The 27,132-nt window shown below is 39.5% G+C and overlaps 1 protein-coding gene across 2 annotated transcripts; it reads left to right on the top strand.

The window, feature by feature from the left end:
- The first annotated feature begins 5,367 nt into the window (after nucleotides 1-5,367).
- LOC108717622 lies at nucleotides 5,368-26,806 on the top strand. Of its 2 annotated transcripts, none has more exons than XM_018264836.2 (8): nucleotides 5,368-5,494; nucleotides 9,692-9,805; nucleotides 11,757-11,904; nucleotides 18,362-18,475; nucleotides 21,261-21,405; nucleotides 23,612-23,760; nucleotides 24,650-24,789; nucleotides 26,663-26,806. In XM_018264836.2, the coding sequence occupies exons 2-8, from the start codon at nucleotides 9,700-9,702 to the stop codon at nucleotides 26,782-26,784; spliced, it is 924 nt and encodes a 307-aa protein (XP_018120325.1). In that variant the 5' UTR covers nucleotides 5,368-5,494; nucleotides 9,692-9,699; the 3' UTR covers nucleotides 26,785-26,806. The 2 variants fall into 2 exon arrangements, with proteins under 2 accessions (XP_018120325.1, XP_041420111.1); XM_041564177.1 differs by lacking the exon at nucleotides 5,368-5,494 and adding an exon at nucleotides 7,949-8,130.
- The last annotated feature ends 326 nt before the right edge of the window (nucleotides 26,807-27,132 follow it).

Genomic DNA, 27,132 nt, shown 5'->3' with positions numbered 1-27,132 from the left:
ACCATTCAAAACAGTTACGTTCAAAATACTGGTCCAAATATATAGCTTTTTAGGGCAATGGCACATGGGGCAATTGCTACTATTTGGCCTCCCATGCAATTTTAAAATTAATTACAGCTCCATTGCGATGAACTGCTCAAAAAGAAAATGGTTGGCCACTAAAATGCAAGTTGTGGGTAAAACTACATAACAAAAAAAATCTCAATGAATCCGATAAAAGTGGGTGTAGAACTGGCCAGAACAGGGAAGACTTTGGTATAGTTGGCTTGCTTGAAAATATTGTAATATATGGACATGTATTCAAAAAAAGAGAATAGCATCATTTATTACCTTTATACACAGATGGGGGAATGTAATACAGTAGAACCCCCATTTTACGTTTTTCAGGGGACCAGAAAACATTGGTGTAAAATCCAGGATAATGTAAAATCAGGGAAATGTATTATGCATAATATATAGGTGGGACCACAAAACACCAATGTAAAATGACGGAAAACTTAAAATCATGGTAATGTAAAATTGAGGTTCTACTGTATGTGTCGTTAGCGTCCTGTCTGTTGCCTGTCCTGATTATTGCACGTTTTGACCACTCTTCTGGATTCTCCCTGGTACTGTGATATTGGCCTGTTTTTGGTTTAACCCGGCCTGTTCCAAACATGTTGCTTGTTCTCCAATCCTGTACTATGTGCAGTTCATGTGCTTACCTAGAACTCTCCCCTTCTGGGATTTGGGATTTCAATCGTAACACTTTCCATACAGTATTGAGCATTTGAGGGAGGATAGTAATATGTATAAATGTGCTCTACCCAAGTAGTTTCACACTGCCTTGAAAAGATCACTTATTGCATTTCAATGAGCCCTATACGCCAAACCACACTGCTCCAATTACTTTGTCTCCTGCTTCAGCTCCTAACTCTTCTCCAGCTCCATCTTTGGTTCCAGCTTCAGCTCCTCATTTGGCGGTTGGCAACTCAAAGGGGTCTGGCTAATCTAGAAAGTGCAGCATGGCCAGGCCCCCCTTAACAGTTAAAAACCGCCAGGCCCAGGATGACTGACCCCCCCCCAGTGCCCCCCGATGGCAGCCCTGTATACAAGCTCCACAAGCTGCTGATACATCATGTAACTTCTCCCCATGCATGCCCATTAGATGTTTTCTCAGGAACAGAAAGAAAGCTCCATAGAGCAATTTTGCATATGCAAAACTAAATATTATATTGGAATTGCCTCCACTTTACCTATAAATGGTGTAGGCAATTCATATTACTGTCATAGCTGCCAGAGCAGGTCCTGAAGTGCCTCACAGAGTGAACATTAGATTCATAGGATTCTCCGCCACATTAAAGTCATTCCATTGCATTTAATAACAATAATTCAAATGCCAATTGCTGACAAAGCTATGATTAAAGTGTGACAGGTTGTGATGTTCTGGAACAGCTTGTATAACAAGTTATGTGGCCTCAATTCAATGTGTATAACCTCTTGGTTTAGAATGGTAGAACAGGCTAAAATAGCAACCATTGTGTCCCCCAGCATCCCATGACAACTCCTTAATAGTCATTGGATTGGATCAGACAAACATGTTCTCTATAGATATGAGATTGTACTCTTAAATCAAAGACAACTAATAGTAGACTAACAATATCACTGTGTGGCTGACAATGTTCATTGGGACCATATACTGTATTCATAATAAAAGTATAAAGACCTACCATTAATGCGCATTCGTACTACAGAGTGCAAAGATGCCCTTCTGAACCCTTAATAAATAAAAGTGCACGTGAAATAGATACGACCCTTGTCCAGTATCAATATTCTGTATGATCTAAACAACGGATTCATCTTTTGTCTCCCACAAAGCAAAGCCATTTTCTAAAACATTGTCTCTCACATCGTGCATCATGTGACCAGGCTGGGGGGGCTCATTTTTTGGACAAAATCAATAACGTAACTAATTAGGTTCGGGCCCGGGTGCAGCCTGGGCCCCTCCACCCCCCTCTAGTTGTGCCCCTGAACAAAATGAAACAAAATAACAACTATGAGGCTGCAGTTGCCAGGGAGACCGTGTAATGGTTTTGGGAGAGAGGCAGAGAAATAGCCATTGCTGAGATTTTAAACACCATTATCATGACCAGAGCCATTACTCACAACCTGTTTGAGGGGAAAAATCCTAGGGGAAGCCAGGCAAGGAGGGGGGGGGTTGCCACATTTCTAGAAAAAATACCAGCCATTTTATGTTTTTATGGTTTTTCCCTTTAATTAACATTGCGATCATGCAACATTTTTACCGGCCAGGCTGGTAAAATACCGGCGAGGTGGCAACCCTAGGGGGGGGGTCTATTGCCAACTACCCTGCATTGTCAGAATGGAAATATCAAAATCACTGCTAATACTGCTTTATCGCTATATTTTCCTTTCATAATAATAGTCAAATTTGTCAGCATGATTAAAAAAAAGGCATAATTTTGGTGTGGTGAATAAAGTGAAACGGGGCTGGAACTAGCAGTACGGGGAGCGAACAGAGGACTAAGAAGGGGCCATGCAGATAGATTGGTGGTGGTGTGTGTGTGTGTGTGATTGAGTGTTTTAGGGGGGTGGAGGCAGGCAGGGCCTGCTCTGTGGTAAAAGCCTGCCATTAAAACAAATGGTATCTGCAAGTGTCAGCTGACTCTGATCAGATGGCTATTTAGCCTAAGTCAAGCTAAAGCAAGTGCGCATGGCAGTGCGGTTTCAATGGTTTCAGGAAAGATTCTGCACATGCATCACACGTAACTTCTGCTGACGGCACAAACCTTGGAAAATTTTCAACAGCGCGATGCCCACACCCCGGCAAAACAATTGTAAACGTTGACAGCTCTGTACTTATTTATGTTCTTCAAAGAATGTGACACGGAAAATCCTATTTGCAAAGGGTAGGGAAGATATTGAGGCACCTGAGGGAATGTGTCTTGTGTGGCGGTTTTAGAGGGTGCCTATTAATAAAAGAATTTATTTTGCTCCAGTACAGTAGGGTAGAAAATCATCTTGTCATCTTTCCACGTCAACAAATAGAAGAACAGAGTTGCATTGTGGGCAAAAACATGACAAAACAGTGGCAGTATTTCGTAGTGTGATTTTGTTTTGTCTTTCATGTGCCGTTTCTCCAGGAGCCGAGCTTAGGATATTACTTTTTACTTCATCAGTTCTCCTCAGATAAACATTACAACCATTTTACTTCATCAGTTCTCCTCAGATAAACATTACACCCATTTTACTTCATCAGTTCTCCTCAGATAAATATTGCACCCATTTTACTTCATCAGTTCTCCTCAGATAAATATTACACCCATTTTACTTCATCAGTTCTCCTCAGATAAATATTACACCCATTTTACTTCATCAGTTCTCCTCAGATAAATATTACACCCATTTTACTTCATCAGTTCTCCTCAGATAAACATTACACCCATTTTACTTTGTCAGTTCTCCTCAGATAAACATTACAACCATTTTACTTCATCAGTTCTCCTCAGATAAATATTACACCCATTTTACTTCATCAGTTCTCCTCAGATAAATATTACACCCATTTTACTTCATCAGTTCTCCTCAGATAAACATTACACCCATTTTACTTTGTCAGTTCTCCTCAGATAAACATTACACCCATTTTACTTCATCAGTTCTCCTCAGATAAACATTACACCCATTTTACTTCATCAGTTCTCCTCAGATAAACATTACACCCATTTTACTTTGTCAGTTCTCCTCAGATAAACATTACACCCATTTTACTTTGTCAGTTCTCCTCAGATAAACATTACACCCATTTTACTTTGTCAGTTCTCCTCAGATAAACATTACACCCATTTTACTTCATCAGTTCTCCTCAGATAAACATTACACCCATTTTACTTCATCAGTTCTCCTCAGATAAACATTACACCCATTTTACTTCATCAGTTCTCCTCAGATAAACATTACAACCATTTTACTTCATCAGTTCTCCTCAGATAAACATTACACCCATTTTACTTTGTCAGTTCTCCTCAGATAAACATTACAACCATTTTACTTCATCAGTTCTCCTCAGATAAACATTACACCCATTTTACTTCATCAGTTCTCCTCAGATAAATATTACACCCATTTTACTTCATCAGTTCTCCTCAGATAAACATTACAACCATTTTACTTCATCAGTTCTCCTCAGATAAACATTACACCCATTTTACTTCATCAGTTCTCCTCAGATAAATATTGCACCCATTTTACTTCATCAGTTCTCCTCAGATAAATATTACACCCATTTTACTTCATCAGTTCTCCTCAGATAAATATTACACCCATTTTACTTCATCAGTTCTCCTCAGATAAATATTACACCCATTTTACTTCATCAGTTCTCCTCAGATAAACATTACACCCATTTTACTTTGTCAGTTCTCCTCAGATAAACATTACAACCATTTTACTTCATCAGTTCTCCTCAGATAAATATTACACCCATTTTACTTCATCAGTTCTCCTCAGATAAATATTACACCCATTTTACTTCATCAGTTCTCCTCAGATAAACATTACACCCATTTTACTTTGTCAGTTCTCCTCAGATAAACATTACACCCATTTTACTTCATCAGTTCTCCTCAGATAAACATTACACCCATTTTACTTCATCAGTTCTCCTCAGATAAACATTACACCCATTTTACTTTGTCAGTTCTCCTCAGATAAACATTACACCCATTTTACTTTGTCAGTTCTCCTCAGATAAACATTACACCCATTTTACTTTGTCAGTTCTCCTCAGATAAACATTACACCCATTTTACTTCATCAGTTCTCCTCAGATAAACATTACACCCATTTTACTTCATCAGTTCTCCTCAGATAAACATTACAACCATTTTACTTCATCAGTTCTCCTCAGATAAACATTACACCCATTTTACTTTGTCAGTTCTCCTCAGATAAACATTACAACCATTTTACTTCATCAGTTCTCCTCAGATAAATATTACACCCATTTTACTTCATCAGTTCTCCTCAGATGAATATTACACCCAATTGTACATTTGCACGACAGCTGAGATCAGCAACACAACATACATAGTGAGTCAATTGTACAGTAGAATAAAATCACTTGGTATTAGAGAGGGACATGTCGTGTAAAAACAGTAAAGTGTGTTTATTTGTAAGGAGATCCTACTATGCTCGTAGACAGGTCAGTGAACAACAATGTCTAGGAAAGAGGAGTGGTACAGTCCAGAAGGTGGAGCGAGTTGTATAACTGTTCTCTTTTCTATAGGATTTCATCAGCGCCCATTCAGCATATAACAGCCAATCACATTCACCAGCTGTGACTCACCACTGTCCATCCTCCCTCTACTATTGGTTAGCCGTGATTAGCACCGCCTCCGCCAGAAGTTCTATAAGTTGTATTGAGTGTTATTGTGCTGAGGTACCTCAGAAGTAACGAGCGTGTGGGACAGAGGACAGAGTGGAAGGAGTGTCAGTAAGTAGGGACTGTGTGTTTAGAGTATAACGTTATTATGTCCGCTTGTGGCGTTTGTTTGCAGCACGTGGTTCCCCTGCTGCTGTAGCAGAACTACAGCTCACAGCAACTGACAGCAATGTGATAGATCTCTGCCTTATTCCAGTGCTACTGTATGTATCACTACATGAAATTTAGTTTTCCTAGGGTTAAATGATAATCAGTTACCTCAGGTAAATTAACTCTTCTTTACTATTCACTATTCTGTCCGTTAACCTTTACTAGTTGCAGCCATTGTGCCAATGGGCTTGTTCACCTTTAAATTAACCATTAGTGTCATGTGCAGAGGGATCTTCTGAGACTATTTCCAAATTCATTTTCATTTTTTATTATTTGTGGTTTTTGACTTATTTATCTTTTTATTCAGCAGCTCTTCGGTTTGCATCTTAACCACTCTGGTAACTAGGGTCCAAATTCCCCTAGCAACCATGCACTGATTTGAATAAGACACTGGAATATGAATAGGAGAGGCCTGAGTAGAAAGATGAGGAATAAAAAGTAACAATAAATGTTTCGTCTTAGGGTCGCCCGGCAACATATCTCCTCTTCTTTGGGGTGACTAATCTCCCCGAATTGCCGGCTAGAATGAAAATCACCGGCGGGATGACAATCGGAACGTTTCGTTTTCAGAACATCTCCGTCATTTCCTCCTGAGGCCGGTGATTTTCATTGTAGCTGGCGGGAAGGCAATTCGGGGAGATTAGTTGCCCCATAGAAGAGGAGATTTGTCCCAAGATAACAAATCTCCCCAAATCTGACCATGTGTCTCTGCCCTTACAGAGCATTTGTTTTTTTAGATGGGGTCAGTGACCCCCATTTGATAACTGAAAAGGGTCAGAAGAAAAAGGCAAATAACTAAAAAACTACAACATATAAACAATGAAGACCAGTTGCAAAGTTGTTAGGAATTGGCCATTCTATAAAGTAACCTCAAAAGAGAACCACCCCTTTCAGTTCACTTTTAAAGTAAGTTATAGCATGTCTAAGCACTCTTTCAATTGGGCTTCATTTTTTCTTTTTGTTTTATGTATATTCAATTATTTTCCTTGTTTCCAGCAAATGAGAGTCGCTGACCCCACGGAGAAACCAATGCTCTGTAAGGCTACACGTTTATTGCTATTGTTACTTTATATTCCTCATCTTTAGTGATGGGCGAATCTGACCTGTTTTGCTTCGCAGAAAATTTGCAAAATTTCACCAAATGCGTTGAAGTCTATGGGCAACATTTTTTTTAGGGTTAAATGTAAAAAGCGTTGAGTGTCGAGTACAATGAGTTGAAGGGCTAGCACATACCAGACCACACTCCTTGAGTTGATGTAGTTAAAAAGTATTTATTTAGCAAAAAACATCACAACAAAGCCTTACGCCCCTAAAGCACGAAATGCGTAAGGCTTTGTTGTGATGTTTTTTGCTAAATAAATACTTTTTAACTACATCAACTCAAGGAGTGTGGTCTGGTATATGCTAGCCCTTTATCTTTTTTGAAAACATTTTGGTTCATCCATCGGAGTCATCACAACCTATCTTTCTACTCAGGCCTCTCCTATTCATATTTCAGTCTCTTACTCGCATCGGTGCATGGTTGCTAGGGGAATTTGGACCCTAGCAACCAGATTGCTGAAATTACAAACTGGAGAGCTGCTGAGTAAAAAGCTAAATAAGTCAAAAACCACAAATAATAAAAAATGAAAACCAATTGCAAATATCACTCTCTTCATCATACTAACAGTTAATTTAAAGGTGAACAACCCCTTTAACTTCTACTATTTGGAACTATGTGTATAGCTGTGGATGTTCGAAAGTCATAATTGTAGGGTGCGTGTCTGTATGTGTGGGGTACAGCTCTGCACCTGTTACACACCTGTGCTCATGGATAAACCACAGCTTGTGTGGAGATGTATGATTGTTATACACATTATGGAAACATCACACACAACTATATGACTGTGTGGTATCATTTAGCTGATGTTCTCCTTGTGCGCTCCCTCAAATGCAGTAAACAAAGTGCAGTTTTTAGCTCAATCACTATGTTTTTTCCCCCATAATGCAGCGTTCTCCCCCACCCAGAATTCCAAAATTGTTGCACTTGACACAATTGTGAGCAAAGTGTCAAAGGGTTGTTCAGCAACTGTCAGTATGATGTAGAGAGGGATATTCTGATACACTTTGCAGTTGGTTTTCATTTTTTGTTATTTGTGGTTTTTGACTTATTTAGTTTGTCATTCAGCAGCTTTGCTGTGTTTTGGTGATCTGGTTGCTAGGGTCCAAATTCCCCTAGCAACCATGCATTGATTTGAGACTGGAATATGAATAGGAGAGTTCAATTAAGGACACATTCCATTCTGGATACGTTATTTATTTATTCATATATTAAAAGTTGTCAGTTGTATGAATAAATAAAGGATGTGAAGATTTTTTTTAACGTATACAGAATGGAATGTGTCCTTAATTGAAGTCCGTGTAGTGAGAGAGTTAAAGTAATCCAATACCAGGATGTGGGATTGGAGGTCACGTGAGTAGTCTGGACGAATGGGGGAGCTCCACACTCGCAGAGAGGAAATCTGGAATGAATAGGAGAGGCCTGAATAGAAAGAGGAGTAATGAGTAATAACTATACATTTGTAGCCTCACAGAGATTTGTTTATAGATGGGGTCAGTGACCCCCATTTGAGAACTGGAAAGAGGCAAATTATTCAAAAATTATAAAAAAATAAATAATGAAGACCAACTGGAAAGTTGCTTAGAACTGGTCATTCTATGGGTAGACCTACACGGTTGTTTTCAGCGTGATCCGACTAGCTGCGACAAATCACATGCGACGGAAATAATGTAAGAGATAGAAATGTCGGATGAAGTCGCAGCGTTGATCCGACGGGATGCGACCGTCTGATGCAGACGATGCACGCTGCATCTGCATCCAACAGTCGTGTCACGATGCGACTTCATCCGACATTTCTATCTCTTACCTTATCCACAGCCTGCATGGCTAATTGGCAGTTCGTTTAGATGCATGATGCATGGCTGCACATAAATTAGTTCAGTGTGCAGCATGCATCTAAATGAATTGCTAATTAGCTATGCAGGCTGTGGATTCCATATGTGTTCAGTTTAAGGGCTCTTACCTGCATTCCCCTGTGTTTCGGTTTCATGTGTTCAGCCGCAGGAGTAGACGCACTGAATTCTTTTCAAGGGGGCTGTACTCACACAGACGCATGTAAGCGCTGAACGCAGGTTGGGACACAGCAAGTTGCATTTTTTGCTTACATGCGTCTGTGTACATCCCCATTGAAAAGAATTCAGTGCGTCTACTCCTGCGCTTCCCTGCGGCTGAATGCATGAAACTGGAGCGCAGGTAAAAACGCTCGTCTGTAAGAGCCCTAATGGTAGAACTACACAAGCGATTTTACCTGCAATAGCATCTGTTCCGACGCGCTGAGATGAATCGCAGGCATCACGTCGGATGTGCTTAAACTAAGATAAGTAATTGGAATGTCGGACGTTGTAGCTGCGTGAACGCTGCATGTTGCGTCTTCATCTGACAGCCGCGTCGGTTGCATGAAGCGACAACGTCCAACATTCCAATTACTTACCTTAGATTTGGCACATCCGACGTGACGCCTGCGATTCATCTCATCACGTTGGAACGGATGCTTTTGCAGGTAAAAGTGCTCATGTAGTTCTACCCTAAGGGCTCTTACAGACGAGCGTTTTTACCTGCGCTCCCCTGCGTTCCGTTTTTCTGCGTTCAGCCGCAGGGGAGCGCAGGAGTAGACGCATTACATTTTTTCCAATGGGACTGGACTCACACAGGCGCGTGTAGGCGCCGAACGCAGGATGAGACGCAAGATGCTGCATTTTTCATGCATTCGGCACCTACACGCGCCTGTGTGAGTACAGCCCCATTGGAAAAAATGTAATGCGTGTACTCCTGCGCTCCCCTGCCGGCTGCCGCTAAACGCAAAAAACGGAGTGCAGCTTCAACCACTCGTCAGTAAGAGCCCTTAAAGTACAATACTACATTTATCAATAGGCTTACGTATTCAATTTAAACTTTAGCCTCAGGAGTAACACTAAAATGATTGGTATAGTAGGTTGCACTTCATATAAGTACTGCTATAACTCTTAACAGGTTTTTACAATGTTTTCTGTCTTTAACAGGTGTGAAAATGTTTGAACATAACGTATTTAGAATTCTCCTGATTTTCCTGGCTTTTGCTGTTTATACAACAATGGTGGCTTTCAATGCTATAGCTGGTGCAGGACGACAAAGAAGTAAGCTTTAAACCTACACACACTGAATTCATCTTTGAATTTATATTTATTGCTATCCTAGGACACATGGGCTGATTTTCTAATATGGGTGACTCAGCTGCCCATAGTAAACAATCCAATCTTTTATTTTCCCACTGGTAACTATACTAGTGCTATGAGCAACTGCATCACTGAAGTGTTTGTAAATGATCCGTATATTATATTACGTACTTGTATGTACTTCATTTAGTTTGTATTTTGTTACAACGCAGAAAGGATTAAAAATTATATTTTTTCTCTTTTGAGCTACTAAAAGCAGACACAATCACTTAGCATTGTGTGGGACCTGGGTACCCCTAAAATATATATGTAATGTGTATCCATAATGTAGACTTTGTGGGTTCTATCCATCGGACAGCAAGTTTCATTTAAAGGGTTGTTCACCTTTAAATTAACTGTTGGTATAATGTAGAGAGCGATGTTCTGAGACAATTTGCAATTGGTTTTCATTTTTTTTATTATTTGTGTTTTTTATATTTATATTTATTCAGCAGCTCTCCAGTTTGTAAGTTCACCAGTCTGGTTGCTAGGCTCTAAATGACACTAGCAACCATGTACTAATTTGAATAAGAGACTTGAATATGAATAGGAGAAGACTGAATAGAAAGATGAGAAAAATTAGCAATGACAATACATTTTGTAGCCTTACAGAGCATTTGTTTTCAGATGGGGTCAGTGACCCCCTATTTGAAAGTTGGAAAGAGTCAGAAGAAGAAGAAAGCAAATAATTACAAAACTAAAACAAATAATGAGGACCAATTGAAAAGCTGCTTAGACTTAGCCATCCTATAACATACTAAAAGTTAACTTAAAGGTGAACCACCCCTTTAAGCAAACCGAAACCATTAGGCACCATTGTCTGAGCTATTTATGGGTCTGTATAGAACGTTATAAAGTTCCTACGCAAAGCCATAGTACAGGTATGGGACCTATTATCCAGAATGCTCGGGACCTGGGGTTTTACAGATAATGGATCTGTAATCACAATACCTTGAGTCTACTAGTAAATCATGTAAATGTTAAAGAAACCCAATAAGATGATTAAGGATAAATAAGGATTAATTATATCTTTGTTTGGATCAAGTACAAGGTATTGTTTTATTATTACACAGAAAAAGGAAATAATCTTTAAAAATTTGGATTTTTTGATTATAATGGAGTCTATGGGAGACGGGCTTTATGTAATTAAGAGTTTTCTAGATAATGGGTTTCTGCTTAACGGATCCCATATTGGGTTTCCAGCACAGATGCAGGGTTTTGGCAATCAAAACACCACATGAGACACCAGTTGATGAATCAAAGCATGCTCAAGGTTTAGTTGAATTATTTGCCTTTTATCTCTAATGAAGGAACTTTGCTTCTTTCTTGAGACGCTTAAAGTAAATTGGGTATAAGGAAAATGTGGTGCAGTTAGGGTTAGGGTCAAATTGGCATTTTGATTTTGAAATTTGAGTTTTTTTATGGTCAAAACTGTCAAATTTGGGTAATGATTTTTCAAATTCGATTCGAGTTTTTCAAAAAATTAGATTTCATATTCTTGCCCTTAAAGAACTCAAATTCAACAATTCGCCGCCTAAAACCTGCCGAATTGCTGTTTAAATCAGTGGGAGAGGTCCAGGGATCGATTGGGAGTTGTTTGCAGCCTTCCTGACATTCAAGGTTTTTTTCAGAGAAAAAACTCAAATCTAGTGTTTAAAAATCTAATTTGATTCGAGTTTTCAGGTCGATCCTTTTCACCAGAGTTTAAAAAATTAGATTTTTATAATCAATTTAGATTTGTCGACTCACAAACTCACATGGATTCGAAATTTGACCCTTGATAAATATGCCTCTGTGTATAATATATCAGCTGGTTTCTGCCGGTGTGAATCACAAACTGAATAACACATAATCCTTTTTTTCTATCCAATAGATCTATTCCTGCAAAGTGTGGGAAATATTTCCAACAAATTCAACACAGACATTACCCCAGCTGGATGGACATTTGCCTTAATCTGGAATGTCATATTTTTCTGGCAGTTCCTCTGGTTTGGATACATTCTTTCTGGAATCTGTAGAAGGTACATTTTGGTGTAATAATCAGTTGCTGTGCCCCACTGCAAAATCCATTTAGTACCCCCAAATGTTGGAAAAATATTTTCTGTTTTGCGCACAAACAAGGCAAGTATCTTTCCTGGCCACCCCCCCGTCAACATGGAAATCTATACTTATGGGTAATCTCCTACTGCTTCCCAGCCTGGACAGAAGAAACGGTTAATTTTCCAACCCCATAAAGCCCACCCCTTCCTATTCCTTCTCAGTCTTTTCTTCTGTCCCAGCCTGGATGCAGTAGGAGATTGTTCCCTCTGTATCTCAGGTAAAATCCTACTCACACCAGATTACCGGGTACAGTTCTTAGGAGATTCTCTGTACCTGAAGCCCCTATCCTGTGTGGCAACGGCGTTGTCTGGAAGGGGAGGCACGGCGGGGCTTGAAGTTTGCCGCATTCGCGGCTCCGGGTTGCGCTGGTTAGCGCGATGACGTCATCACCCGGCGACGGCTGAGAATTTAAAAGTCTGGCACCAAAGGTCAGCACTGCTGTTATTGTTGCCGTTTTTGCCGCATATGCAATATGGATCCAGCTGCCCCAAAGAGAGCCGCTTCCAAGGTGTTAGTGTGAGTACATCCTTCTATTGGGTTTCGAAAAGAATCTCCCCTAAATAGTGGCTTATACTGTGCCCTTATTTTTATAGTGCCTCTGTTCCTGAAGAGCCCAGTAAGAAGAGGGACAAACAGGATGCTGAAAGGAGATGTCGGGCATGTGATAATTTGGCTATGAAAGATAAAAGATTCTGCCAAGACTGCTTTGATGAATACCTCTCTAGACAGGTTAACCCTTCTGTGGCCAGAGAGTCCTTTCAGGATATGCCTGTTCCTTCTACTTCTGCCGCTTTGCCTGATCAGCAGTCTTTGATGTCATGGATTAAAAGTGCAGTATCACAAAGTCTTAAGGAGACAGTACTCTCTACCCCAGACTGTATTTAATAGAGAATCCTCTATTCAGGAAATTTTTTTCAGATATCAGTTCTTCAACTGATGAGGAAAATGCTGAGGACGAGATTTCAGTATTTGATCAAAAACATCTGGGTCCACTCATTAAAGCTATCAGATGTACTTTAAATCTGGAGGATCCAGGTCAGCTTTCCACCTCCATTGTTTTTTCCAAAAAAGCGAAAGTTGCTTTCCCTATTCATAAGGAGGTGCAGGATTTAATCCATTTAGAATGGGAAAAGATTTCTAGAAGAATTCCAGCTGAAAGAAAGATTGAGAAATTATACCCTTTTCTGGATGATATTCAAGATATTTTGAATACCCCTCCCTCGGTTGATGCTCCGGTAGCAAGGTCATCAAGGAAGACTGCATTACCCATAGATGATATATCTGCTTTTAAGCATCCTATGGACCGCCGCATGGAAACTGAATTGAAAAGATGTTATATGTCAGCTGGAGCAGCCTGTAAGCCTTCTATAGCGCTGGTGTAGGTTACTAAGGCACTCTCCCTGTGGGCAGAGAATTTAGAGCAGGCTGTTAAAGATCGTATTCCCAGAGAGAAGATTTTAGAAGGTCTTGAAGACTTCAGATTGGCTTCTAATTTTTGCCTTCAAGCATCTCTGGGCTTAGTGCAGTTGTCTGCTCGCTCAATGTCCTTTGCTGTAGCAGCTCGTAGAGCCCTCTGGGTAAGGTCTTGGATTGCGGACACCACTTCCAAGAATTCACTTTGTAAAATGCCCTATGAGGGTAAGAAGTTATTCGGTAAGGCCTTAGATGACATTATTTCAAAATCTTCAGGAGGCAAGAGTACCTTTTTGCCGCAAAGTAGAAGATTTCGTGAAAACTTCCAAGAGGAGGCCAGAGAATTCCTTTCGAAGAAAGATGATACTAGAGGATTCAGATTCGGAAGAGATTTCAGAACCTCAACTTGGCGCTCAGGTCAGACATCTTTCAAGTCCAAAGTTAGGCCTCCGAGATCCCCAAGGTCTTCCTCAAAGGCTCAATGACGGTCTCTCTACCCATCCTCCTGTGGGAGCAAGACTTTTGGCTTTTCAAGGAGTATGGGCCAAAGAGTTTTCAGACGCGTGGGTAGTCGCTACAATTCAAAGAGGCTACCTTTTGGAATTTTCTTTAAAACCTACCTTAGACCATTTCGTTGTTACAGATGTGCCCAGGGATCCAGAGAAAAAAGAAATTCTTTTTCATTATGTTCAACAACTGTTGATGAAACAAGCAGTTTCAAAAGTTCCTTTTCAGGAGGAGGAAACAGGATTTTATTCTCCTCTTTTTCTAGTCTCCAAAGCCACAGGAGATTTACGTCCAATTCTGGATCTTCGAAAAATGAACAAATTTCTGAGATATCAACCGTTCAAAATGGAAACATTGGCGACCATAAAAGCAGTCATTCAGCCAGGAGATTGGCTAGCATCCTTGGATCTAAAGGATGCCTACCTTCATGTGCCCATTGCTGTAGAGCATCAAAGATTTTTACGGTTTTGCCTAGAAGACCAACACTATCAATTCCGATGTCTTCCGTTTGGGCTAGCAACATCGCCCAGAACCTTTACCAAGATCCTGGTAGTAATAATAGCCAAAATTAAGACAAGAGAAGATAGAAGTCTATCATTATCTGGACGACGTACTTCTTGTAGCCAGAGATCCGAAAATGTTATCTGTCAACCTTCAGAGAACCAAAGTAGTTCTGGAGAAATTTGGCTGGATCGTAAATACTGCCAAAAGTCAGCTGATACCAGTTCAGAGGATGGTCTACTTGGGCGCTCAAATAGATACAGTTCTAGGTATGGTGTCTCTTCCATTACTGAAGATCCGGCATATGGTTCTGCAGGTCAGTCAATTCCTGGAGAATTCCTATACATCAGCAAGGAGATTCATGAGTCTCTTAGGTCTCCTCACCTCGACGATAGGTCTAGTGAAGTGGGCCAAATGGAGGATGAGACCGGTTCAGCTTTCGTTCCTCAAGCAGTGGAATCCTGTTGTACAGGATTGGTCTCGATCAATTCGAATCACCAGGGAATGCCGACAATGCCTTGCTTGGTGGAGGGTTCCCAGCAACCTTCGGAAGGGGTTTCCTCTCAAGGAACCAGCTTGGTTAGAGATATTTAAGGATGCTTCCGGTCTAGGTTGGGGAGCTCACCTTCTGGATCTTTATGCTCAGGGAGTTTGGAGAGAAGATCTCTCCGAGATTCCATCCAATGTCTTGGAGATCAGGGCGATTTTACAAGCACTTCGGGCATTCGAGAAGATCATTCTCGGTTCCTCTGTGAAGATCAGGACAGACAGTGTCTCAGCCGTGGCATATATCAGGGGCCAGGGAGGAACGAGAAGCAAGACTCTTTTCAGAGAGACGACACCGATCATGCAATGGGCTCAGGTTCACCTTCAGGACCTTACTGCTCAACACATTCCGGGTGTTCAGAATTCATGGGCAGACTGTCTGAGCCATCACCATTTACCGAAAGGGGAATGGGAGCTGAAGCAGGAGATTTTTGTCTGGATAACATCTATTTGGGGTCGCCCACAGATAGACCTGATGGCGACAGATCACAATGCCAAACTTCCGATGTTCTTTTCCAGAGCCCCTTGTCCAGGAGCAGCAGCAGTGGATGCCTTCTCCCAGGATTGGGAGAATCTCTTTGCTTATGTATTTCCCCCAATACCGGTAATACTGAGAGTCTTACGGAAGGTTTTATATACGAGAATGGAAGTAATAGCAATTCTCCCCAATTGGCCCAGGAGACCCTGGTATCCTCTGTTGAGGCGCTTATCAATTGCGGATCCATTACCAATCCCGCAGACCAAGGACCTGCTACTTCAAGGCACTTGCAAACATCCCAATCCAGTCAGTTTCAAACTGACGGCTTGGAGGTTGAGAGGACGATTTTGAAGGAATATGGCTGTTCTAATTCAGTCATTGAAACCCTTATTGGGTCCAGGAAAAATAACACCAATTCCAAATATCACAAGGTTTGGAGAACCTTTCATTCCTGGGCTACAAATAAATTCCTCTATCCTTTGAAACCTACTGTTTGTTATATTAGAGTTTCTTCAGGAAGGTCTTCAGAAGGGATTAAGCCTTAGTACCTTGAAAGGCCAGGTTTCAGCTTTGTCAGCGGTTCTAGGGAAGAGATGGTACAAGGAGCCATTAATACAGAGATTTTTTCAGGGAGTAAAAAGAATTCGACCTCCAGCTAGGTCTATTTGTCCTATTTGGGATCTTCCACTTTTCCTGAAAGCACTGTCGACTAAACCTTTTGAACCTCTGGAGCAGGTATCGCTATGGTTACTTACCTTAAAGACTTTCTTTTTGGTTGCTATTACGTCAGCCCGTAGAATTTCCGAACTCCAAGCTCTTTCAGTGGATCCGCCTTATACCATTTTTCATGAAAAAAAGGTGCACCTTAGACCAGTTTTCAGTTTCCTTCCTAAAGTTGTGACTAAATTTCACATCAATGAGCCAATTATTTTACCTTCATTTAAGAATCCTACATCTTCTCAAGAGAGAGATTTATCACTGGATGTTAAAAGATGTTTGGAAATATACATCAAAAGAACAGAGAGTTTCAGGAAGTCAAGAATGCTTTTTGTTATTCCCGCTGGGAAAAGAAAAGGAGAGCAAGCCGCTAAATCAACTCTAAGCTCATGGATAGTCAAGGCTATATCGAAGGCATATAAGGAGCAGGGCAGCTCTCTACCTAAAGGAGTTAATGCTCATTCGGTTTGTGGTGTGGCAGCCTCTTGGGCAGTGGAGGCAGGAGTCTCACCTGAAGAGATATGCCGAGCAGCGACCTGGGTTACACCCAATACATTCATTAGGCATTACAGATTAGATGTGATGTCCTTTTTCTCAAGCCCAATTTTGGCAGTCTATACTTTCTTCTGCTTCTTCTGTATAATTAAGCAGCATTATATCCCGCCCCTGTTTTTTTCTTGATTGCTTGGGTATAACCCATAAGTATAGATTTCCATGTTGACGGGGGGATGGCCAGGAAAAGAGAAAATTGATTAATACCTACCGGAATTTTCTTTTCCTGGCCATCCTCCCCATCAACATGCCCGCCCTGTTGTGACTTTATAATTTGACTGAGGAGGAATAGGAAGGGGTGGGCTTTATGGGGTTGGAAAATTAACCATTTCTTCTGTCCAGGCTGGGAAGCAGTAGGACTTTACCCATAAGTATAGATTTCCATGTTGACGGGGAGGATGGCCAGGAAAAGAAAATTCCGGTAGGTATTAATCAATTTTCTCTTATCCCAGATTCTTCACCGGACATGCTGTCTTTATATGCAATTATGACTTTTCCCTCAAATTCTTAAAGGAATTGTTCAGTATAAAAATAAAAATTGGGTAAATAGATAGGCTGTGCAAAATAAACAATGTATCTAATATAGTTAGTTATAGGTTGTTCACCTTTAAATTAACTGTTAGTATGATGTACAGAGGGATATTCTGAGACAATTTGCTATTGGTTTTTATTATTTGTGGTTCTTGAGTTATTTAGCTTTTTAGTCAGCAATTCTCCTGTTTTTCATGTCAGCCATCTGATTGCTAGGGTCCAAATGACCCTAGTAACCATGCACTGATTTGAATAAGAGACTGAAATATGAATAGGAGAGACCTGAATAGAAAGACGAGCAATAAAAAGTACTTTTAACAACAAATTTGTAGCCTTACAGAAAATGTGATGAAGGCAAATAATTAAAATACTGTAAAAAAAGAAAAAATGAAGGCCAATTGAAACGTTGCTTAAAATGAGCCATTCTACAACAAACTAAAAAGAGAACTTAAAGGTGAAGCACCCCTTTAAGATGCAGATGCACTCAGAAGACTCCTCCATTGCTTGCTTTTGGTTCTAATCGACAGAAGGACAGACTGAAAGAGCTCCTTGCTGATCCAACCCAGCATTCATTTTATATCCAGGCCTTCAGCATGGGGAACGGCTAGGGGGTTGCAGACCCGCAGGAGCAAACAAATGCCAATCTTGCAACCAACAAATAGGGTTTCTGCAAGTTATCTAAGGGGCATGTTTGCTAACATTGGAGAGATTTTTGGAGATGTTACCCATGGCAACCATTCAGCAATTAGATTTAAACAGCCACCTATAAGTTAGAAAACAAAAGCAAAAATCTGATTGGTTGCTATGGGCAACATCTCCAGATATTTATCTCCAATGTCAGTAACATACCCTTAAGTCTAAAATGAAAAGTGTGCACCCAGGCAGTGGCTCCTGAGATTCTATAAATCCTATAATTTTAATAAGAGAGAGAATGACTGATCAGTATAATGATGTTATTGATCGGTTTCCATAATGTTGCATTGTTACTTGAATACTATGAGATGTACACACCATTGGTAAGTTGTGCCAAAAATATTGGGATCTTGAAGCCGTTTGATAATACAATATGGCTAATAATAAGCCTTTTTACCATTGGCATTAATTAAGGTATTTTTCTCTGTTTTGTTGAATAGGAGTCAATTGGGATGGATGTATCTGCAACCAAATGTCTTCCCAGTGCCCTTCTACCTTGTTTGGATGTTGAACAATGTCTTAAACATAGGATGGCTTTTCCTTTGGGACAGAGAGTAAGTATCTGTAATGCTACTCTGGTTTGCTAGAAATGGTCACAATTAGTAAGTGAGTGAGTGGAAACTCGCATATAAAAGTTAATTCATATAATGAAAGAAGTGAAGCTGACAAATTCTTCCTTATGTACAGTACTTAACGGCCAGTCCGTGTGTCCTTTGGGGGGATATGTACAGAACTGCAGCAACTAAATGTTTAAGAGCTTGTTGCATAGGCCTTAAAGGAGAACTAAAGCCTAACTAAAGAAGTAGGTAGAAATATTGTACATGATGTTTTATGCTTCTGTACCAGCCCAAGGCAACCACAGCCCTTTAGCAGTAAAGATCTGTGTCTCCAAAGATGCCCCAGTAGCTCCCCATCTTCTTTTCTGCTGATTCACTGATTCACATGCTCTGTGCTGCTGTCACTTACTGAGCTTAGGGAGCCACTCACAATATACAGTACACATAGAATAGAAATGTCACAATATAAGGCTGATTAGTAATTAATACACAGAATTACTACATGGCAGCACAGAAACCAGTGCAATTAGCATCAGAATTGAATAATCAGCAAACCTGTAGCATCAGCTTATATTACAGCCAGGGAAGCTCATTTTCTGCTGGATAATTAGTGACGAGCCCTAAGCTTAGCTTCTCAACAGCCAATCAGAGCCCACTGAGCATGTGAGTGTCACAGACACTTTCCAAGATGGTGACCCCCTGTGACAAGTTTGAAGTCCTGGATCATTGCTGCTATTAACAAGCTGAAACTTTAGGCTGGTGTAAGAAATGCAGTGTATAAAACATGCCATTTTTGGCCATATTCATTTTTAGGGTTTAGTCCTTTAAACCCATAACATGTTTAAAAGGAAAGGGGGTGGCAAAATATTAAATACATTTTCTAATGTTGCGTGATAAAACATTCTAATTTCCAGTATATAAACAATACAAATTATCTAACCTTGTACATATATCAATGTCCCTTGCTCCTTAATTAAGGAGAATTCAACCTGTGGGGGAAAAAAACCCCGTACTGACAGTTACTGACCAAGGTTCTCAGAAGCCTTTAGTACAGTTCAGACCACCAGCCAATAGTAAAGTAGTTGGTCTGTTTGTTAACTTACTATTGGTTGGTACTCATCACAATGCTAACAATAAGGGGAATGGAAACTTAGGAGAAGTGAAGGAAAATAAAAAAAAGGCTTGAAGAATGCTTTCTACTGTATTAGCACACAGATATTTTTTCATGGGTGTATATTGGAAATATGTTTTTCATCACTGAGAATTAGAAAACATTTTGGCCTTTCTGTCCCTTTATTGGAGACATGAAAAGTTCTGCTTATACCTGCCCATTAGAATGTAAACACTGGAATACTTTATAAAATAAGTACATTGTGAAAGGTATAGTATATAGTGATTTAACTGATATAAATATTAGTGCATGCAAATAGTGCTATGTATAATTTTCTGCATGTAAGGCAGCCAACCAATGTACTATGGTTACAAGTTGTTTTGGGGATCGGGCATTCTTGAAAATGCACAATATGTTATTAGTTTATGGTAAATAGGCAGATATAGACTAATAGGACTTTATAGCTCCACGCCTCTTCATCTTCATGAAGGTTTTCATTTTGCATTTCTATTTTAAACAATACAGAGGGGGTTAAGTCCTTTTAGTTTACCTCTTCATTTTCAATATACACTAATGAACATTCAGTACGTAAGTCCGTTATCAAGAAACAGAAACTGCATATATTTTAAGTGTGTCATTTGGTTTTTCTAAATTCTACCTTATTTAAAGGTAAAGCTGGTATTTTATTTATTTCCCTTATTATTATTTTTTTAATTTAATTTTTCATTTTGCATAGAAAACAATAACGTAATAATCATGCCTGGCACTTACAAGAAGACTGGGTACAATTGTTCACATGTGATCAGTGACTGTCATAACACAAAGGGAGGCACATGTAATAGCCAAACGTGGCCACAAGAAAGTCATATATTAATTAGCATTTAAAACGAATTATCAATGGGTCGTAAGGTGGCCATACACAGGCAGACATCTTTGTTTGAAACAACCAGTTTTAGATTGATCCAATAAATTCATTCACTTGTCTTTACACTGATGGGGCGTGAACAATTGTATCATTCCAACAAAATTGTTCCAACAGTCAATCGGACAGGTTTAATGTTTTTGGAGTGGAACGATGAAATGAATCAGTGCTGCTCCTGGAAACTTGAATAAGAGCTGAATTTCCGGTTGTCAAACCACAAATTCAGCTCTTCTAGTGCAGAGAGAGAGCGCAATGCAGTCCTGGTGAATCCTGGACCCCTCTCATGGCATCACGGAAACCCCCTGGAGCCCCTCCAGCGATAAAAAGGGGGGGGGTGGACGGCAGCAGAAATCCACATCAAGAGGCAGAGAGGCCATAATCTTTGCAACAGGTTTATTCACTATCACTACAGTATTTAATGGTTACCTATTTAATAGTGGTCTGGGCAAGGTTTTGCTTTTTGGTTTTCTCTTTAGACTTTCCTGTACAGAAGTAACGTGGGATGTTGTAAATCTCATGGAAAGGGATGTACAGTGTAATTATTGCCCTTTTTGCTCCTTTCCCCTGATTACATTAATGTATAATCTTGTACTGCAACAAGCTGTGCTGCCAACGCAGAGTCCATCAGTAGCTAAGATTATGCCAGTTTACCATCATGTCATGCCACACAGCTAGTAAGGGAATTAAATAAATACTAGCCTCATCTAATGTTTATTATTATTTTTTTCTCTGTGTTCTTATTTTACCAGATACCTCATTCCTGCTCTGGTGTTTCTGGGTGCCATTACCTTTACAAACTACATAGTGCTCTTCATTTCTTACCGAGCCCTCTATCTTAATGGAGACTGGTTACATGCGCAGCGCAAAGTGGACTTGTGGCTTATTCGCATATTAGTAAGTTTCACTAAAACTTGCCCTAGATTATAAATCATTCATATAATTGACCTTCTAGATGAGGCCACAGTTTGGCAGAAAGACACAGTGTAACACTATTGAAGTATGGAAAAGGGCTGTGAGAGCTGACTGGAGCAATGCTGTACTGGTTTGTACTAGAGAAAGTATGGATAGTTTGTACTAGAGAGAGTATGGATAGTGTGTACTAGAGAGAGTATGGATAGTTTGTACTAGAGAGAGTATGGATAGTTTGTACTAGAGAAAGTATGGATAGTGTGTACTAGAGAGAGTACGGATAGTTTGTACTAGAGAGAGAGTATGGATAGTTTGTACTAGAGAAAGTATGGATAGTTTGTACTAGAGAGAGAGTATGGATAGTTTGAACTAGAGAGAGTATGGATAGTTTGAACTAGAGAGAGTATGGATAGTTTGTACGAGAGAGAGAGTATGGATAGTGTGTACTAGAGAAAGTATGGATAGTTTGTACTAGAGAGAGACTATGGATAGTTTGTACTAGAGAGAGAGTATGGATAGTTTGTACTAGAGAGAGAGTATGGATAGTTTGTACTAGAGAGAGAGTATGGAAAGTTTGAACTAGAGAGAGTATGGATAGTTTGTACTAGAGAGAGTATGGATAGTTTGTACTAGAGAGAGAGTATGGATAGTGTGTACTAGAGAAACTATGGATAGTTTGTACTAGAGAGAGACTATGGATAGTTTGTACTAGAGAGAGAGTATGGATAGTTTGTACTAGAGAGAGTATGGATAGTGTGTACTAGAGAAAGTATGGATAGTTTGTACTAGAGAGAGAGTATGGATAGTTTGAACTAGAGAGATAGTATGGATAGTTTGAACTAGAGAGAGTATGGATAGTTTGTACTAGAGAGAGAGTATGGATAGTGTGTACTAGAGAAAGTATGGATAGTTTGTACTAGAGAAAGAGTATGGATAGTTTGTACTAGAGAGATAGTATGGATAGTTTGTACTAGAGAGAGAGTATGGATAGTGTGTACTAGAGAGAGAGTATGGATAGTGTGTACTAGAGAGAGAGTATGGATAGTTTGTACTAGAGAGAGAGTATGGATAGTTTGAACTAGAGAGAGTATGGATAGTTTGTACTAGAGAGAGAGTATGGATAGTTTGTACTAGAGAGAGAGTATGGATAGTGTGTACTAGAGAAAGTATGGATAGTTTGTACTAGAGAAAGAGTATGGATAGTTTGTACTAGAGAGATAGTATGGATAGTTTGTACTAGAGAGAGAGTATGGATAGTTTGTACTAGAGAGAGAGTATGGATAGTTTGTACTAGAGAGAGAGTATGGATAGTTTGTACTAGAGAGAGAGTATGGATAGTTTGAACTAGAGAGAGTATGGATAGTTTGTACTAGAGAGAGAGTATGGATAGTGTGTACTAGAGAAAGTATGGATAGTTTGAACTAGAGAGAGTATGGATAGTGTGTACTACAGAGAGAGAGTATGGAAACTTCGACCCCCTAGTTCGCCATGTAAAAGCTACGAAAGTCAATGTTAGCCTATAGGGAAGGTCCCCATAGGCTTGCCTAACTTTTTTTGGTCGAAGGATAATCCTTCGATCGTTGGATTAAAATCCTTCGAATAGTTCGATTTGAAGGTTTTAATCGTTCAATCGTACGATTATTCCTTTAAACGTTCGATCGAAGTATTTGCGCAAAATCCTTCGACTTTGAATATCGAAGTCGAAGGATTTTCATTTACTAGTTGAATATAGAGGGTTAATTAACACTCGATATTCCACCCTTGATGAATTTGCCCCTATGTGTTTGTGTCCAATTATAATAAAAACTGAGAAGGTGCTATAAATAACTAATGGTGATGCACTCGCCAAGTTGGAATGGTGATCCAGGTTCACTGGCCCCAGACCCTTAGTTGGGGGGCGGAATAATCCAACAGCAATACCAGGGGGCTTCAAGCACATTACAGAATCCACAGGGCCACAAGTGTAACATAAAAAAAATTCTATTAGTCTCATACTCATTAGTTTACATTAAATATCTCCCTAATGGCCCTACGCATTTCATGCCCCTAGGGCACTTAGTCATGGGCTTGTGTGTTTTGTGTATAAGCCTATGACTAAGTAGCTTTTTATGCGTAAGGTGATTTAGATGTGAAATATGTTAATGCTATATAAAATAAGAATAATTGATTTTTTATTGTTCTGTGTTTACAGGCCCAGAATGGTATTGCTTTGTATACAACATGGACAACAATTGCCTGCTTGTTAAACTTTGCCGTCTGCCTGACATACAATGGAGGAATTAGCAGTAGTACATCAGCCACTGTAGCTCTGGCCATCCTGGCTTTTGAACTGCTTTTATGGTATGTGGTGGCCAGTGGTTTCTGTTTGGTGTTTAGATCAAACAAACAGGTATGGGATCCGTTATCCCGAAAACCCGTTATCTAGAAAGCTCAGCATTACGGAAAGACTTTCTCCCATAGACTCCATTGTAATCAATTAATCCAAATTTTTAAAAATAATTTCCCTTTTCTGTGTAATAATAAAACAGTAGCTTGTACTTGATCCCAACTAAGATATAATTAATCCTATTGGGTTTATTTAATGATTTTATAGTAGATTTACAGTATACAGATCCAAATAACGGAAAGATCCGTTGTGTCACTGCCAACACTACAATAACACTTTTTTAATAAGAAGCAAATACTAGATATAGCAGGTATTGTGTGGATCTGTATCCCATAGGCCTAACTGTTCTTTACTAGATTTTACAAAAGGGAAGGCAGTGTTTTTCTGGTTCACATCAGGCAGTGAGATCAATAAATTGCATTTACTTATACCTTACTCTAGTGGGAGCAGTTGTTCATATTATGGGCAGTATTTGCTGCTGATCACTGATGTGAGAATAACAAAGGGAAGTTAGAATTTAAATGCAACTGGTTCACTACATGTAACATGGGATGCACTGAATCCAGGATTCGAATCCTAATTTGCATATGTAAATTAGAGGAGGTAGGGAAATCACGTGACTTTTCGTCACAGAAGAAACTTTTTTCTACTTTTTCCTTTCCTGACCCTAATTTGCATATGCAAATTCGGATTTGGTTCGGTATTCAGCCGAATCTTTCACCAAGGATTCGGATGAATCCCAAATAATGGATTCGGTGCAACCCTACACTTAACAGAGTTGATGAACAAAAAACTGTGCAGTTATGGAATTTATTCACACGCCATGTTGTTTTTTCCCTACAGGTTTTGCTTGGAAAACTTTGTGTTTGATAAATATGTTAGATACACAATAACAGTATATCCTATAGTCATTCTTGGTTTATCTGGAGCCTTGGACAAAAACTTCATCAAATCTGACCCGGACCAAAATGGTATTTTTATAGGTAAGGATAATAAAAGCCGTCATAATGTATTTAATGTAGGAGTAACATTTGCACCATCTTCTAAATGAGTTTATTGTTAGGAGAATATTTCTTTTCATAATGTACTGGGAGTAGCTTGCATCTTGCCGCACCCCGCTGACCACAAATGAGATTTAAGTTTAAAGCTATTTTTATCAAGGAAATGTTCAAGGTTAGTCAGATGTAATATGAGCAAAACCAATACTGCTTTTTACATCTTGCCCCCCCATTAGTTAAAGGATAAGTAAACCTTTAAAATAAGTGAGTGTAAATTTGATGAGAGTGCTATTCTTAGACCTTTTGCAATTTACACTCATTGTTTTTCTTTTTTCCCAAGATATCAAGGGAACTATGTGCTGTTAATATGAATGAATTTTCTTTCTTAATTTTGTTACAACAGCGCCACCTGCTGGTCGGTTTCCCACCAGTCTGACCAGCAAGTAGTCAAGGAAGTTGGCAGGAGAAAGAAAGAGGCTGCTCTGATGTTCTTCTGCTTAGGAAAGATGTGAGAAAGGTTTCCAATTCTATTCCTAAGCAGAAGAACATCAGAGTAGTCTCTTTGCTTCTCCTGACAACTTCCTTGACTACTTGCTGGTCAGACTGGTGGGAAACTGACCAGCAGGTGGCGCTGTTGTAACAAAATTCATTCATATTAACGGTAATATCTTAATATCTTGGGGGGAAAAAAAGAAAATAAATAATGTACATTACAAAAGTGCTTCAAATAGAACTCTCAGCAATTTTACATTAACTTATTTTAAAGGTTTACTTATTCTTTAATGAACCCTGTTGTGTTTCAGGCAGATTTATTACATTTGCTAAATTTTGGCATGTAAAAACAGAATATATGACTATGTGTTGGACTTCAAACTTGCTGCAGGTTTATAACCATGTATCCTTACACCCTCATATAGGCTAATGGGCTATAGGGGGTGAAGTCAAAATCTTAAATGTAACAATTTAAAAAAATGAATGGGATATTAAGACTTTTGAGAAAACTGCTCATAGGACCTATTATCTCTCTAATCCCGCTTTATTTTTTGGACCACATTTTCTATATAGGCGCCCACCAGTCTATAAATAAAGCATCAGCTTTAAAAGGGGCTTCCTTCAGGTGCCTACATAGAAAATTATATTTTTCCCAAAACTTTTGGGCTTCACTATAGTTGCACCTTGTATTAATTCAGTGCTGCTTAGGGCTGCAACCCCCTGAAATTTGGGCCCAATCACTACATGTAGTGCTGGAATTCAAACTCCTTCCCACTTTTTCACATACATCCTAGAGATATCACAACATCGATATTAAAGGGATTGTACACCTTAAAAGTGATACTCTGAGACCATTTTCAGTTGGTCATATTTTTTGTAGCTTATGAATTGTGCAGCTTTTTATTAAGCAGCTGTACATTTTGGAATTGCAGTAGCTATCTGGTTGCTAGGGTGGAGTTTACATAGAATATAAATAGGAGAGGGCCTGAATAGAAAGAGAAGTAATTAAAAGGTAGCCTCACTGACAACTAGTTTGTAATGATGGGCAAATTTGCGAAACGGCGCCGGTGAATTTTCACTAGTGAATTTTCGGGAACGTTTCACGATTTTTTTTCGCCGGCAGCGAGTCGCGCAAATCCTCCGCAAATTCGCGTCTGGCGAATAAATTCGCCCATCACTGCTAGTTTGTTTGGCTGCTGGGGTCAGTAAAATTTTTCAGTATTCCTTTTTTTTTTCTATTTTAATATATTTAGTAATAATGCTTAATCACAAATGTATTCTGATTCTTGGTAGTTCTATAATGATAATATACAAGATGTTTGTGAGTAATTATGGGGCTGTGCCTAATTCTGATCTATGTTTCCAGCTGTGCTGCTTGCCGTGGCTTGCGCTGCATTTGCCGTGCGACTGGTGTTGGTTATTTGGAAGCACTTCAAATATCCACTTTATGGACCCATGTCTCACAGGAGCGCCTTCCCTCTGTCCTAAATAAAAGAAAGAAGAGCAGTTACTTTCCACTACAGCACTAATACTGATGCACATCACTCTGGTGTAAGTACTGTTACTGGGACTATACTTGGCTGCACTCACCAAAAGTCATGATTGACATTTACATTCCGTAACTCTTAGCGGGGAATTCACAAAAGTGCTGATATTGAGACAAATAAAAGTGGAGATAAAAATATCGGATTTCCCACCAAATTCACAAACCTCTATCTCCAGTTTCGTGAATTTGTCTTTTAAACAGACACTTTTCAGATTTCGTTTTTCACATGGCATTTTAACAACATTGTTTGTTGAATTTGTTTTTAGCTCTTACTACACCTGTCAGTCAGA

The sequence above is a fragment of the Xenopus laevis genome, chromosome 5S, assembly GCF_017654675.1.
Source record: "Xenopus laevis strain J_2021 chromosome 5S, Xenopus_laevis_v10.1, whole genome shotgun sequence".
NCBI classification, from domain to species: Eukaryota; Metazoa; Chordata; class Amphibia; order Anura; family Pipidae; genus Xenopus; species Xenopus laevis.
This window is presented reverse-complemented; position numbering and strand designations above follow the sequence as displayed.

Excerpts from the sequence above, each read along its gene's own strand:
- LOC108717622 (XM_041564177.1), top strand. The coding sequence starts at position 8,100 with ATGAATAGGAGAGGCCTGAATAGAAAGAGGA. Across the intron at positions 11,905-18,361 it reads CTTTCTGGAATCTGTAGAAG|GAGTCAATTGGGATGGATGT; the intron begins GTACATTTTGGT and ends TTTGTTGAATAG. Across the intron at positions 21,406-23,611 it reads TGTGGCTTATTCGCATATTA|GCCCAGAATGGTATTGCTTT; the intron begins GTAAGTTTCACT and ends CTGTGTTTACAG.